Raw genomic sequence first — 15,000 nt, forward strand, 5'->3', positions numbered from 1 at the left:
ATACCAGAGCTGGTTTGGAGCAGGACAGAGAGGGGGGGGGTTCATACCTTCTTACAGAGGACCAGCTGGTGATCAAAGAGGAAGAAGACCCGTTGCTGACTGCGTCCATAGGGCTGGTAGATCCAAGACATTTCTCCTGTATAGATCAACTCTGAGCTCCGGTCCAGGATGTCATCACCCTGGGGACAATAATATTACATGGCTTTATTTAGCACTATTCAAGGACCTAAAGACGCTTGTTTTAAACACACACACACACACACACACACACACACACACACACACACACACACACACACACACACACACACACACACACACACACACACACACACACACACACACACACACACGCTCCATTGAGGGAGGGTTTGTTCAGAGTGGTGTACAGTACGTACCTCCCAGTCCAGGACGGAGGCCTGCCATTGGGCAATCTTGTCAATGTTCTCCAGCCTCCTCTTCCTCTCGTTGATCTGCTGAGTGACGTTACGCATCACCGCCAGCGCCGCCGCCACATAACGATAGTCACTATGGAGACAGAACACACATTACAGCCACCATGTAGAAATAGTCACTATGGAGACAGAACACACATTACAGCCACCACGTAGCAATAGTCACTATGGAGACAGAACACACATTACAGCCACCACGTAGCAATAGAAACTATGGAGACAGAACACACATTACAACCACCATGTAGCAATAGTCACTATGGTGACAGAACACACATTACAGCCGCCATGTAGCAATAGTCACTAGGGAGACAGAGCACACATTACAGCCACCACGTAGCAATAGTCACTATGGAGACAGGACGCAGGTCATTACAGCGGGATGAATCACACCTTACAGTAGCCGCTATTGCGACAGGTTTGTGCCACATCAATGTGTGTGTTAGTAAGTGTATGTGTCTGTATCTGTGGAAGCAGCCCTATCCTCCATCTGCCAGACTCACTACACCTCTTCACACACTCCTCACAGCCTGACACAGACAGAGAGACAGAGACTGACAGGGGGAGAGAGAGAGAGAGAGAGAGAGAGACTGACAGGGAGAGAGACAGACAGAGAGAGAGAGAGAGACTGACAGGGAGAGAGACAGAGAGAGAGAGAGAGAGAGAGAGAGAGAGAGAGAGAGAGAGAGAGAGAGAGAGAGAGAGAGAGAGAGAGAGAGAGAGAGAGAGAGAGAGAGAGAGAGAGAGACAGACAGACAGACAGACAGACAGACAGACAGACAGACAGACAGACAGACAGACAGACAGACAGACAGACAGACAGACAGACAGACAGACAGACAGACAGACAGACAAGGAGAGAGAGAGACAGACAGACAAGGAGAGAGAGAGACAGAGAGACAGACAGACAAGGAGAGAGAGAGACAGAGAGACAGACAGAGAGAGACAGACAGAAATAGAGACAGACAGAGAGACAGACAGAGAGGCAGGCAGAGAGGCAGACAGAGAGAGAGAGACAGGGAGAGAGACATAGAGAGAGACAGATATCTGGCAGAGAGAGTTATTAAGAGTGTTGGACCCTGCCCCTGTCTGGCTGTGAGAGTCTGATCTGTGAATGACCTGGAGCCGGATGAGACAAACACAGCTGAATGACCTACTATATGTGTGTGTGTGTGTGTGTGTGTGTGTGTGTGTGTGTGTGTGTGTGTGTGTGTGTGTGTGTGTGTGTGTGTGTGTGTGTGTGTGTGTGTGTGTGTGTGTGTGTGTGTGTGTGTGTGTGTGTGTGTGTGTGTGTGTGTGTGTGTGTGTGTGTGTGTGTGTGTGTGTGTGTGAGTGTGTGTGTGTAAACCTACCTGTGTTCCTGTGGGGTGTATTTGAGCAGCTCGGCCAGCTGCAGGGGGTATTTGCAGATCTTCTGTACGGGTGTGAGGAGGAAGCCGTCGATAGCGATGTCGATCATCTGCTGAAGCAGACGACAGGCCTCGAAGAAGTGCTGGTACCTCCCGTCTCTCATCAGCTTGGACAGCTCCATACACGCATCCAGGTGGTTGTTACAGTACTCAGAGTAGATCCAGAAGCCATCTTGCTGTGGGACAAAACAAGGGGAGATCAGGAAATGGTTCATTTGTGATTTGAGACAATAAGTCCTGCAGCAGGAATTGTGAGTCATATGGTGGTTCAGCAGGCTTCAATCTTGGTGTTGAGTTTAATAACTTACATGTTCTAGAAAGCAGGGTTCTATCTAGGTAGTAATTTACATGTTCTAGAAAGCAGGGTTCTATCTAGGTAGTAATTTACATGTTCTAGAAAGCAGGGTTCTATCTAGGTAGTAATTTACATGTTCTAGAAAGCAGGGTTCTATCTAGGTAGTAATTTACATGTTCTAGAAAGCAGGGTTCTATCTAGGTAGTAACTTACATGTTCTAGAAAGCAGGGTTCTATCTAGGTAGTAACTTACATGTTCTAGAAAGCAGGGTTCTATCTAGGTAGTAACTTACGTGTTCTAGAAAGCAGGGTCCTATCTAGGTAGTAACTTACGTGTTCTAGAAAGCAGGGTCCTATCTCAGACAGGTGTGGTTCCTCGTTGTTGTATTGTTTCTCCAGGTCTCTAACGAAGCCCATCTGGAAACGGTAGATGTCCTCGATGTTCCCAAAGATCACCCTCAGCTGGTCATCGTTAAACATGTCTACCCTCTTCCTACACTGACGCAGGTAGCCCTGGAAGAATGATAATTATACATACAGTAGGATGGGGATGAGCAAAGGATTGTGTGTGTCTGAGTGTGTGTGTGTGTGTGTCTGAGTGTGTGTGTTTACCTCACAGATGTCCTTGAGGTGTTTGATGTAGTGTCTCTCTGTGCTCATGATCTCATTAATGACGTTGGCTCTCATCTGGTCACGGTTCTGAAGTGGCGAGCCCAGGCACAAGCAGTCATTGGTCGGATCCAGGTGACCGTTAGCCACTTCACTGGTCCCCTCCGCAGGCTCCACCCCCCCATCCTCCTGGTTCACCCACAGCTGAGGAGACCAACACACACACTCCTGAATGGGAGATAAAATGATGACTACATACTACTATCAGAGGGCTTTAACACAGAAAACATTGCTTCCTCTTCCAGACATCTTTTAATCATTTGTTCCAGTTTCAGGTTGTAGCTGGCAGCTCTGGGGCTCAGAGGAGAGTTGACAGAGAGAGAGAAAGAGAGAGTCAGAGAAAGAGAGAGAGAGTCAGAGAGAGAGAGAGAGACAAAGACAGAGAGAGAGAGAAAGAGAGAGAGAGAGAGAGAGAGAGAGAGAGAGAGAGAGAGAGAGAGAGAGAGAGAGAGAGAGAGAGAGAGAGAGAGAGAGAGAGAGTCAGAGGGGCTTTTTGTTCCAGCTTTGAGCTGTGGACACACACACACACACACACACACACTCCGCTCAGTTAGAGGTAGGGGATCAGATGCCTGGTATGGTAGCCAAGCCAACACCTGATGAAACACTGTGTGCCAACTGAACATCAAAGAGGCGACGGTTGTAATGCCAAACACACGATGCCATGCAGCTTCACAACAACAAGCAGAGAGACGGGTGGAGACAACTGCTGCTACCGTGATAGAGTGTGTTCCCAAATGGCACCCTATTCCCTTTAGAGTGCACTACTTTCAACCAGGGACCATAGGAATCTGGTATAAAGTAGTGCACTATATAGGCAAAAAGGGTGTCATTTGAGAAGCATCGTGGAGGAGAAGACTCAGTTATAAACAGACTATAAAAAGAGTCAAAATAGTGAATTAAAAAAAAGAGTAAATAGAAAAGAGAAAAAAACTAAAGGCTGTAATCTACAATAGATCCATCGTGTTCTGATGATTCCCAATCTTGTGACTGATATACATATCACAGGAGGTTGGTGGCACCTTAGTTGGGGAGGACGGGCTTGTGGTAACGGCTGGAGCGGAATGGCTGGAATGGCATCAAATAATTCCATTAGCCCGGTTCCAGCCATTATTATGAGCCGTCCTCCCCTCAGCAGACAATCTACAGTTGAAGTCGGAAGTTTGCATACACCTTAGCCAAATACATTTAAACTCAGTTTTTCACAATTCCTGACATTTAATCCTAGTAAAAATGCCTTGTCTTAGGTCAGTCAGGATCACCACTTTATTTTAAGAATGTGAAATGTCAGAATAATAGTAGAGAGAATGATTTATTTCAGCTTTAATTTCTATCATCACATTCCCAGTGGGTCAGAAGTTTACATACACTCAATTAGTATTTGGTATTATTGCCTTTAAATTGTTTAACTTGGGTCAAATGTTTCGGGTAGCCTTCCACAAGCTTCCCATAATAAGTAAGGTGAATGTTGGCCCATTCCTCCTGACAGAGCTGGTGTAACTGAGTCAGGTTTTGTAGGCCTCTTTGCTCACACACGCTTTTTCAGTTCTGCCCACAAATTTGATATAGTATTGAGGTCAGGGCTTTGTGATGGCCACTCCAATACCTTGACTTTGTCCTTAAGCCATTTTGAAACAACTATGGAAGTATGCTTGGGGTCATTGTCCATTTGGAAGACCCATTTGCGACCAAGCTTTAACTTCCTGACTGATGTCTTGAGATGTTGCTTCAATATTTCCACATCATTTCCCTTCCTCACGATGCCATCTATTTTGTGAAGTGCACCAGTCCCTCCTGCAGCAAATCTCCCCCACAACATGATGCTGCCACCCCCGTGCTTCACGGTTGGGATGGTGTTCTTCGGCTTGCAAGCCATCTTCACAAGGTCCTTTGCTGTTGTTCTGGGATTGATTTGCACTTTTCCCACCAAAGTATGTTACTCTCTAGGAGACAGAACACGTCTCTTTCCTGAGTGGTATGATGGCTGCGTGGTCCCATGGTGTTTATACTTGCTCACTATTGTTTGTACAGATGAACGTGGTACCTTCAATGTTTTTGGAAATTGCTCCCAAGGAACCTAAACTTCCGACTTCAACTGTACATGTACTCTGTCTCTCTCTGACTGACCAATAGAATGACGTACTGTACAGAGGTTTTGTGGAGGTTATGGGAACGTTAGATGTGCATTGGTTGATTGATTGGGTAATGTTTGGGAGACGTTGCGTTGGCAGACTGAGCGGTGGGTGGTGGGGGGGGGGAATGGCTGGATGGTTGATTGATGATGTTGGAGAAACGCACCTTAGACGTAGTGTTTTGGAACCGAGCAGTTGCTATGGGGTTGATATAGAAAACCTGTTTTGTTTGGGGTTGAGGAGGGTGGGGTTCGACCTTAGAGAGAAAGAATGACAGAAACACACCGGTTCACTCAATGCCTGGATCGAGTCAATGGATGGAGAGGTAGTGGTGGTGGGGAGAAATTGGTTCAGCCCCTGGACATGGAGTTGTCAGGGTTGGAATGGCCATTGGGGAGTCTGGAGAAAGCCTTGACTTGGTAATGTATGGAGCCTTTACTCAGTTAAGTAGGAAGTGTTTACTAGAGTATGTCCTCTTTAGCTGTAGTGTGTGTAGCCTTTACCAGGTAATGTATTAAGCTAACAGGAAGTGTACTGTGACGCTAACAGGAAGTGTACTGTGAAGCTAACAGGAAGTGTACTGTGCTGGCTTGGATATCATACTGTTATTTTTAGCAGGGTTCCAGCAACTAAAGTAGATGGGTTACCAGGCCAGCCCAGTATAGCTTGGCTTGGCTTGGCTTTTCCCTACAGATGTAGGATCTTAATTTGATCACCATGTTGCAGGAGAACTTAAAACTTAAATGTAAAACTTTCTATCATTTACACTTTCAGACATGATTTTCCCGAAAAATGTATCAATCCCTTAATTATATATCCATTAATTATAATCCACATAACAATTCACATTTCCTGTTGCTGCAGGATTATTTTCCTCCTGTAGCAAACTGGCTCAAATGAAGATCCTACATGGTTATAGTGTGAATCGGGGCACTCAGGAGACTGGGGTGACATGAGGTATCACTAACTCACCCGTACGAAGCTAGCGGGGAACCACCCCTCCTCCTCGTCAATCTGACCCCACCACCAGTCCTTATTGGACGCGTCCAGCACCTTGATGACATCACCGGCCTTAAACGCCAACTCTCGGTCGGCCATGGTCACATGGTCCCATACTGCCTCAGCGCTGACGATAGATCCTCCACTTATCAACTGGAGACAAGGAACAAGGGAAGAGCGGGAGGGAGAGCGAGAAAGAGAGAGGGGGGAGGAGAGAGTGAGTGTGACAGACAGACAGACAGACAGGGAGAGAGAGAGACAGAGAGACAGAGAGACAGAGAGACCGTGATTATTCTCAATTCCACTGACACAAACATACACACAATATCATCAAGCTACATTTTATTGAACTGCAATGAGACAAAATTGAATTAACCTCTGTGTTCGAGGCTATTAGGTAATTATCAGCAGCTTACAGCCAAGTGAAACACCATTAGCAACGATGTCATGTCAGCCACCCTGGGGAGGCACTACTCACCAGAAAAGAGAACATGCTGAGGCATGAATCGCTAAAAATCACTATTGTAAGAAAGTGTGGGGTATTTAGTCAGTTTAGTCATAATTCCGTGCTCACACCCCCATCTAATCGCATGTGAGTGAGTCGCTTGTGCTTCAAACCCACACAGAGTAATGCATGTTAATACCAGCAACCAGAGCTAAAGTCATTAGCATCTCATCATCGCTAACACAACAACACCCAAGACACAATACAGAAGGTAGGGAGGTGACCCCACCAGTGTCAGCGCAGGCTCTGTGACCGACTGATGATAAAATTACAGAATAATTACAACAGTGTTAATGTAATATAAACATCAAGGACCAACGATTGCTCAGATTCTCTGTCGGACTCTCTCTCTCTCTCTCTCTGCACACGTGTTACAGTGTGTGTGCTAACTGTTTGTGTGTGTGTGTGTCAGCGTTTCCGTTACGATAATGTGGCGTACGGACATTTGACCGGCAGCATTTTAATTTACCGGACATTCTAGAAATGTACCTGACCCATATGGATTGGGTGCATAACCTGATTAGAGAGTTCAAACGACAGAAATCACATTTAGATGATGGGAATTCATCTTAACAGAACATGCAATGGCTTGCGTCCTTCTGACTGAATTCCGATGCGCACTTTGAAGATATTACAATAACTGTCCACACTTACTTTTCCTCAGACAACAAGACGAGTAACGAACAGCAACATCACTACCCACAGGACACTGTTTGAATCAACATCGTTTCAACGTCATTTGATTGAAATGACGTTGAACCAACGTGGAATAGACGTTTACTTGACATCTACTAACCCTCATAGTAGAAAGGTTTACCTATTCTATTGGTCAAATTAAATCAAACTTTATTTGTCACATGCGCCGAGTACAACAAGTGTACACTTTACCATGAAATGCTTACTTACAAGCCCTTAAAAAACTGTTCAAGAAGAGTTAAGAAAATATTTACCAAGTAGACTAAAATAAAAAGTAATAATAAAAAGTAACACAATAACAATAACAACAATGAGGCTATATACAGGGGGTACCGGTACTGAGTCAGTGTGTGGGGGGGGGGGGGGGGTACAGGCTAGTTGAGGTAATCTGTCCATGTAGGTGGGGGTGAAGTGACTATACATAGATAAAAAAAACATTCATACAACCAGTAGGCCTAGGATACATGCATATATATTTTTTTAAACAATGAGGCTGATGCAACAAATCAGAATATTTAGATTCAAATGTTGATGAAATATGATCTCTTCACATTACAAGCGCAGCGATGCGCACACGGCAGTAGGCTACGCAAATGTTTGTTCCATAATGCAAATAGTGGGAAAACACTGTTGCCAAAAGCATACCGTACATGTTAGTGGTCTCATGTGACAGAGATGAAAATATCCGTTAGAAGTTTAGAAAGAAGGGAGATCTAAAGATGCAACAACTAGAATGGGTTGCTAAGAGGACAAGGATCATCAACAACTAGAATGGGTTGCTAAGGGGACAAGGATCATCAACAACTAGAATGGGTTGCTAAGAGGACAAGGATCATCAACAACTAGAATGGGTTGCTAAGAGGACAAGGATCATCAACAACTAGAATGGGTTGCTAAGAGGACAAGGATCATCAACAACTAGAATGGGTTGCTAAGGGGACAAGGATCATCAACAACTAGAATGGGTTGCTAAGAGGACAAGGATCATCAACAACTAGAATGGGTTGCTAAGAGGACAAGGATCATCAACAACTAGAATGGGTTGCTAAGAGGACAAGGATCATCAACAACTAGAATGGGTTGCTAAGGGGACAAGGATCATCAACAACTAGAATGGGTTGCTAAGAGGACTAGGATCATCAACAACTAGAATGTGTTGCTAAGAGGACAAGGATCATCAACAACTAGAATGTGTTGCTAAGAGGACAAGGATCATCAACAACTAGAATGGGTTGCTAAGGGGACAAGGATCATCAACAACTAGAATGGGTTGCTAAGAGGACAAGGATCATCAACAACTAGAATGGGTTGCTAAGAGGACAAGGATCATCAACAACTAGAATGGGTTGCTAAGAGGACAAGGATCATCAACAACTAGAATGGGTTGCTAAGGGGACAAGGATCATCAACAACTAGAATGGGTTGCTAAGAGGACTAGGATCATCAACAACTAGAATGGGTTGCTAAGAGGACAAGGATCATCAACAACTAGAATGGGTTGCTAAGAGGACAAGGATCATCAACAACTAGAATGGGTTGCTAAGAGGACAAGGATCATCAACAACTAGAATGGGTTGCTAAGAGGACAAGGATCATCAACAACTAGAATGGGTTGCTAAGAGGACAAGGATCATCAACAACTAGAATGGGTTGCTAAGAGGACAAGGATCATCAACAACTAGAATGGGTTGCTAAGAGGACAAGGATCATCAACAACTAGAATGGGTTGCTAAGAGGACAAGGATCATCAACAACTAGAATGGGTTGCTAAGAGGACAAGGATCATCAACAACTAGAATGGGTTGCTAAGAGGACAAGGATCATCAACAACTAGAATGGGTTGCTAAGGGGACAAGGATCATCAACAACTAGAATGTGGTTGCTAAGGGGACAAGGATCATCAACAACTAGAATGGGTTGCTAAGAGGACAAGGATCATCAACAACTAGAATGGGTTGCTAAGAGGACAAGGATCATCAACAACTAGAATGGGTTGCTAAGAGGACAAGGATCATCAACAACTAGAATGGGTTGCTAAGAGGACAAGGATCATCAACAACTAGAATGGGTTGCTAAGAGGACAAGGATCATCAACAACTAGAATGGGTTGCTAAGAGGACAAGGATCATCAACAACTAGAATGGGTTGCTAAGAGGACAAGGATCATCAACAACTAGAATGGGTTGCTAAGAGGACAAGGATCATCAACAACTAGAATGGGTTGCTAAGAGGACAAGGATCATCAACAACTAGAATGGGTTGCTAAGAGGACAAGGATCATCCACAACTAGAATGGGTTGCTAAGGGGACAAGGATCATCAACAACTAGAATGGGTTGCTAAGGGGACAAGGATCATCAACAACTAGAATGGGTTGCTAAGAGGACAAGGATCATCAACAACTAGAATGGGTTGCTAAGGGGACAAGGATCATCAACAACTAGAATGGGTTGCTAAGAGGACAAGGATCATCAACAACTAGAATGGGTTGCTAAGAGGACAAGGATCATCCACAACTAGAATGGGTTGCTAAGAGGACTAAGGATCATCCAACAACTAGAATGGGTTGCTAAGAGGACAAGGATCATCAACAACTAGAATGGGTTGCTAAGAGGGACAAGGATCATCAACAACTAGAATGGGTTGCTAAGAGGACAAGGATCATCCAACAACTAGAATGGGTTGCTAAGAGGACAAGGATCATCAACAACTAGAATGGGTTGCTAAGAGGACAAGGATCATCAACAACTAGAATGGGTTGCTAAGAGGACAAGGATCATCAACAACTAGAATGGGTTGCTAGAGAGGACAAGGATCATCAACAACTAGAATGGGTTGCTAAGAGGACAAGGATCATCAACAACTAGAATGGGTTGCTAAGAGGACAAGGATCATCAACAACTAGAATGGGTTGCTAAGAGGACAAGGATCATCAACAACTAGAATGGGTTGCTAGAGGACCAGGATCATCAACAACTAGAATGGGTTGCTAAGGGGACAAGGATCATCAACAACTAGAATGGGTTGCTAAGAGGACAAGGATCATCAACAACTAGAATGGGTTGCTAAGAGGACAAGGATCATCAACAACTAGAATGGGTTGCTAAGAGGACAAGGATCATCAACAACTAGAATGGGTTGCTAAGAGGACAAGGATCATCAACAACTAGAATGGGTTGCTAAGAGGACAAGGATCATCAACAACTAGAATGGGTTGCTAAGAGGACAAGGATCATCAACAACTAGAATGGGTTGCTAAGGGGACAAGGATCATCAACAACTAGAATGGGTTGCTAAGAGGACAAGGATCATCCACAACTAGAATGGGTTGCTAAGAGGACAAGGCTTGAAGTTTGGCTGCTGGACAATGAAAGAAAGTTGATTTGAAAACCAATAGAACATGAGAGAAATAGGCTACTGTTTTCAATGGCATTTGGACTTTATAAAATCATTTTGACTATAGGCTACTTTGAAGCAAGGTAAAACATGCCTCATAATATGAAGTAAAACATTCAGGTTTCAAACAATTAAGCATACTGCCTCCAGCTCATTGTAAGGTAGTGACGCGCCAACTGTTGCCTATTGAATGGTGAATGGGAAGCCATCTTGAGAAATCAAAATCAAAACTGATTTTAACACGGGATTGCATTTAGAATTGTTTACGCAATGATTGTGCTTATAAAAACACATGTTTAACTCGGCAGATTTTCCACGCAAATATAAGCTCTGTATCTGTATGGGTAAGATAGGCCACACAACAACTAACGAAAATACACACACAGAAATGTTATTCCATTAAATTATGCAAATGAACCTATAGCCCGATAAGCATGACTGGTCAAATGTATTTCTATCGACTGCTACTTCCATCAGTGAATATGCTAAAAAGACTCATTTTGCAATGGAGTTTATTTCCTTCTCCCGGACAATTAGCCAGTGGCAATTTTATGTCTTTTTTTATTGTCCAAAGCCCAGCTATTAGCGGCTAACGGAAACCCTGGTGTGTGTTTGTGGGGGCGGATAGTGGTGTGTGTGTGTGTGTGTGTGTGTGTGTGTGTGTGTGTGTGTGTGTGTGTGTGTGTGTGTGTGTGTGTGTGTGTGTGTGTGTGTTCTTCTTATTCAAGGAGCAGAGAAGACTGAGATGACATCATTAGTCTGTTCTGAGTGGGAGCCACCACACACACACACACACACACACACACACACACACACACACACACACACACACACACACACACACACACACACACACACACACACACACACACACACACACACACACACACACACACACACACACACACACACACCACTATCCACCCAACCCTTGAACACTCCTCCGCCACCCACCATTATCCATCACTCTGAGTAATGTCTCCATGTCACCTTGAGGCAGGCACAGATCCCAATTCTCACAACACACACACACGCACGCACACACACACACACAAGCACGCACGTGCACATGCACACACACACGCACACACACACGCACACACACAGTTCAACAGCAGTTTGCCTTTTAAACTCTGCCTCCAGCCACGCCTCCCCGTGGACTACTGGGATAGTTCAGGGAGAAGAGCCAATCAAAGAAGAGCAGATAGCAGAGGGATCATGGGTAGCGACAGACAGCTGAGCCTGGAGGGATGGAACCTGGACGGAACCGGATTACAATGTCTGGCTAGTATGGATGAGGTGACAAAACAAGGACACTCTAGGAAACATCAGAAACCTCAGGAGGTTAAAGGTCACACACTCTAATAATAGATCCATGGTTTGCCTCCAAACTGCACCCTATATAGGCCAATAGGGCTCTGGTCATGTTCCACTTGGCTAGAGCCACATATAGAGAGTCTGGCCATTCATTCAGCTTTCAACCACCACAAAGCATTAGAATGGTTATGGCCCTATGGCTTGTATATAGAATTTAGTACAACAGAAAAATCAATGGCACTCAGTCAGGAGTGTGTTGGCTTTTCTGTTCATGGTGTTCTGTTTTTCCCATTTGACATGTGTTTCCATTGCAGTGTCAACCAAAAGCATTATAACTCTACGGGAGACATGTTAGTTGCCTCTAGAGAATATTGACCAATCACAATCAGTCTGTAGGGTGACAGGGAGCTAAGGCTCTCCTGACCTCTAACCTCAAGACATCAGCAGAGACGGTAAAGATTAACCCCGACCTCCATACCCACTACCTCATACCTCCTACCCCCATACCCTCTACCCCCATACCCCCATACCCCCTACCCCATACCCTCTACCCCATACCCTCTACCCCCTACCCCATACCCTCTACCCCCTACCCTCTACCCCCTACCCCATACCTCCTAGATCTCACCCCCATACCTCCTACCCCATACCTCCTACCCCCATACCCCTTGGGTGCTATTGTAGATCTGAAGGGATTGGACTGTAGATCTGAAGGGATTGGACTCTGAAGGGATTGGACTGTAGATCTGAAGGGATTGGATAGTAGATCTGAAGGAATTGGATAGTAGATCTGAAGGGACTGGACTGTAGATCTGAAGGGATTGGATAGTAGATCTGAAGGGATTGGATAGTAGATCTGAAGGGATTGGATAGTAGATCTGAAGGGATTGGATAGTAGATCTGAAGAGATTGGATAGTAGATCTGAAGGGATTGGATAGTAGATCTGAAGGGATTGGATAGTAGATCTGAAGGGATTGGACTCTGAAGGGATTGGACTGTAGATCTGAAGAGATTGGACTGTAGATCTGAAGGGATTGGATAGTAGATCTGAAGGGATTGGATAGTAGATCTGAAGGGATTGGATAGTAGATCTGAAGGGATTGGATAGTAGATCTGAAGGGATTGGATAGTAGATGTAGATCTGAAGAGATTGGACTGTAGATCTGAAGGGATTGGATCGTAGATCTGAAGGGATTGGATAGTAGATCTGAAGGGATTGGATAGTAGATCTGAAGAGATTGGACTGTAGATCTGAAGAGATTGGACTGTAGATCTGAAGGGATTGGATAGTAGATCTGAAGGGATTGGATAGTAGATCTGAAGAGATTGGACTGTAGATCTGAAGGGATTGGATAGTAGATCTGAAGGGATTGGATAACAATGTGGTGGGAATTCCTACACAGGTGCCAAGAGGGATCCATACTGGACAATTCAAAGCAGATGCCATATTTCACAGAATCCTATCCACCGCCAAGCCACCTCCAAGGGACCCACCTGCGAGGGCGAGGATCCCCAAAAACAGCATTCCTATTGGGAGTAAGCCTCGCTCCCCTCCCCCCTACTGGATAACATGCTCTCTCCATGGTTCCTCTACAACAGTATTCAACCCCATTGCCTAATAATAAAACCTCCACTCTCTATATAGATACGATACTAGAATATTTCACCCCATTCATTATGCTTACAACATTCCTCTAATGTGATATCACAACACTGTAGCTACAGTCCTCTAATGTGATATCACAACACTGTAGCTACAGTCCTCTAATGTGATATCACAACACTGTAGCTACATTCCTCTAATGTGATATCACAACACTGTAGCTACATTCCTCTAATGTGATATCACAACACTGTAGCTACAGTCCTCTAATGTGATATCACAACACTGTAGCTACATTCCTCTAATGTGATATCACAACACTGTAGCTACATTCCTCTAATGTGATATCACAACACTGTAGCTACATTCCTCTAATGTGATATCACAATACTGTAGCTACATTCCTCTAATGTGATATCACAACACTGTAGCTACATTCCTCTAATGTGATATCACAACACTGTAGCTACATTCCTCTAATGTGTGGGTATATATCCAGCCAGAACTAACACCAGTCCCTGTTAATTCCTCTCTTCATCCCTCCATTCCCTCCCCAGGATAACGAGATCAGTTCTCCCCCTCCCTGATACATCACAGTGTTTTCCTCTAAATTAAAAGCATTGCATAACCAATCTCTCTCCCATTCCTCTCTCTCTCTCTCTTTTCCCCCAGTCTTCCTCTCTCTGTCTCTCTTTCTTTCCCAGCAGGGGCTGCCTTTTGTTGATCAAAGGAAACCTGCTTACCATGCAGCCAGGAGATCTGACGTCCAACCAACAACCATAGAAATAGAATCCATAGAATAGATTAATTTAAGTCAACGATGGGTCAGAGGTTCCAAGCCCGTTCTATTAATTATATTTCTATGCCAACAACATCCTCTTGCTCCCAAACCTGTGTATCTAGCTGGATCTGCCTACTGTAGAGACAGCCCTCTCCTATACCTCTGGAACTATCAGTCTACTGTAGAGAGACAGCCCTCTCTCCTATACCTCTGGAACTATCAGTCTACTGTAGAGAGACAGCCCTCTCTCCTGTACCTCTGGAACTATCAGTCTACTGTAGAGAGACAGCCCTCTCCGATATCTCTGGAACTATCAGTCTACTGTAGAGAGACAGCCCTCTCTCCTATACCTCTGGAACTATCAGTCTAATGTAGAGAGACAGCCCTCTCCTATATCTCTGGAACTATCAGTCTAATGTAGAGAGACAGCCCTCTCTCCTATACCTCTGGAACTATCAGTCTAATGTAGAGAGACAGCCCTCTCCTATATCTCTGGAACTATCAGTCTACTGTAGAGAGACAGCCCTCTCTCCTATACCTCTGGAACTATCAGTCTACTGTAGAGAGACAGCCCTCTCCTATATCTCTGAAACTATCAGTCTACTGTAGAGAGACAGCCCTCTCCTATACCTCTGGAACTATCAGTCTACTGTAGAGAGACAGCCCTCTCTCCTATACCTCTGGAACTATCAGTCTACTGTAGAGAGACAGCCCTCTCTCCTATACCTCTGGAACTATCAGTC

The 15,000-nt window shown here is 44.6% G+C and overlaps 1 protein-coding gene across 7 annotated transcripts in view; it reads right to left on the reverse strand.

The window, feature by feature from the left end:
• The window catches only part of LOC139574746 (rho guanine nucleotide exchange factor 9-like), a 90,132-nt gene that overhangs the window by 18,854 nt on the left and 56,278 nt on the right, over positions 1–15,000 (reverse strand). For 6 of the 7 annotated variants that reach the window (XM_071399597.1, XM_071399601.1, XM_071399596.1 and 3 more), the window contains 7 exons: positions 5,933–6,112; positions 5,127–5,216; positions 2,772–2,972; positions 2,493–2,672; positions 1,808–2,040; positions 399–528; positions 48–179 (listed from right to left, as the gene is read on the reverse strand). In XM_071399597.1, the coding sequence (XP_071255698.1) occupies positions 48–179; positions 399–528; positions 1,808–2,040; positions 2,493–2,672; positions 2,772–2,972; positions 5,127–5,216; positions 5,933–6,112 (1,146 nt within the window). The remainder of the gene's footprint in view (positions 1–47; positions 180–398; positions 529–1,807; positions 2,041–2,492; positions 2,673–2,771; positions 2,973–5,126; positions 5,217–5,932; positions 6,113–15,000) is intronic. The other variant, XM_071399598.1, reaches the window with a different exon arrangement.

This window comes from Salvelinus alpinus, chromosome 4 (genome assembly GCF_045679555.1).
Source record: "Salvelinus alpinus chromosome 4, SLU_Salpinus.1, whole genome shotgun sequence".
Lineage (NCBI taxonomy): Eukaryota > Metazoa > Chordata > Actinopteri > Salmoniformes > Salmonidae > Salvelinus > Salvelinus alpinus.